Here is a 1552-nt window from a genome sequence, read left to right as displayed (position 1 = left end):
CCACTACTGAGGAAACCCATCCTCTCCTCACTGAAGCAGCTATTCTCCTATCCCTCCTATGAACTTCCTCAGCCCTTCTTCCTTTGTTGTGCCTTTATCACATTCTGCATTAGAACTATTTGTGTCAACAATGACCAATATGGAAGTGTGTTTTGCATGATAATACATGTATGGTCCAGATCAAGTTGCTTACCATCTCCAAGTGGAAAGAGGGAAGGAAGGGAGGGAAACATTTTGGATCTGATAATTTTGGAAAATGTATCTTGAAAATTATTATTACATGTAATTGGGAGAATAAGATATCTTTGAATAAAAAAATAAAATAGAAAGCTAAACATATATTTATATATAAAATAAGTTTAGCATGTAAATTAAAAAAAAAACTATTTGTGTCAAAGCTATGGTTTTTCTTCTGACAAGATTATGGCTTTGCCTTCTTTCCTCCACAGACACTTTCTCAACAGACCTCACTCAGAGAATTTACTCCCTGTTCATTTGCTGAGACAAGGCCAATTTTTCTTCTTTTTTTAACTAAAAATTTTTCAATGAAAACAGTTTTTTTTTCTCTCCCTTCTCTGCTTCCCTCATTGGGAGAAAAGAAAAGAAAACCCTTGTAAATATGAACAGATAATCCAAACAATTGTCACATTGTCTGTGTCCAAAAATAGATCTTTTTGCAGATTGAGTCCATCACCTTTCTTTTTTTTTTTTAGAAACGAAAAGTTGTATTACATTAAATTTCCTCGGTCACAATGTTGGTGGTAAAATGTATGTGTTTGGGGGAGGGAGGGTAGAGGGAACATTCAGGAAAATCACAGTTCAATACAATACAAAGTTTACATGAAAGGATAATTTTAAAATATGTGGTTATTTCATTCTCAGTTCATCAGAGCCCAAGCTTTGAGGAAGCTCTTCTTAAGGGTTCTCTTGAAACTTCAGGCTTTGCCATTCATCACATTGGCTATGGCTGTGGCCACTTGTTCACTACTGAGGTTGTTCAATGAAATTTTCTTCTCCTGGCCAAAAGCATAGTGGACCCACAGTTTAGGCTGCACCCTGGAGCACTCACGGATCAGGATGGGGAAGTCGGGGTTCACCTTTTTCAGTTCCACGTAGTGTTTCTCAATGAAGTCCCTCACTCCTTGGCTGCCGGCCGAGCGTTGGCACAAGTGGATGCGGATCTCCCTCAGATTCTTGCCCACCTTGGAGGCGATTCCACGAACTGCGGCAGCCGCCATCTTTTCCAGAGATCTCCCATCACCTTTCTGAAGGATGTGCTTCATCATAATCTTCTGGCCATCATGGTCGGTTACTCTATTGATCAGAGATCTCAAGTCTTCCAATGTTGTTCACTTTAATAGTGCTGTAGTGGAATACATTGTTCTCCTGGTTCTTCTTACTTGACTCTGCATCAGTTCATACAAGTCTACTAAAGTTTTTCTGAAATATACATTTCATAATTTTTTATGGCACAATAGTATTCCATTACATTCATATGTCATAATTTATTTTGCCACTTCCCAATTGACAAGTGTTCTTTTAGTTTCTAATT

General features: G+C 38.0%; 1 protein-coding gene across 1 annotated transcript; it reads right to left on the bottom strand.

The window, feature by feature from the left end:
- Positions 1 to 835: 835 nt before the first annotated feature.
- LOC123231628 (NADH dehydrogenase [ubiquinone] 1 alpha subcomplex subunit 2-like) lies at positions 836 to 1246 on the bottom strand. The gene has a single exon (XM_044657906.1). It carries the CDS (start codon positions 1236 to 1238, stop codon positions 936 to 938), a length of 303 nt encoding a protein of 100 aa, XP_044513841.1. The 5' UTR covers positions 1239 to 1246; the 3' UTR covers positions 836 to 935.
- Between the last annotated feature and the right edge of the window lie 306 nt (positions 1247 to 1552).

Source organism: Gracilinanus agilis, chromosome 1 (assembly GCF_016433145.1).
Source record: "Gracilinanus agilis isolate LMUSP501 chromosome 1, AgileGrace, whole genome shotgun sequence".
NCBI classification, from domain to species: Eukaryota; Metazoa; Chordata; class Mammalia; order Didelphimorphia; family Didelphidae; genus Gracilinanus; species Gracilinanus agilis.
This window is presented reverse-complemented; position numbering and strand designations above follow the sequence as displayed.

Excerpts from the sequence above, each read along its gene's own strand:
- LOC123231628 (XM_044657906.1), bottom strand. The coding sequence starts at position 1,238 with ATGGCGGCTGCCGCAGTTCGTGGAATCGCCTCCAAGGTGGGCAAGAAT.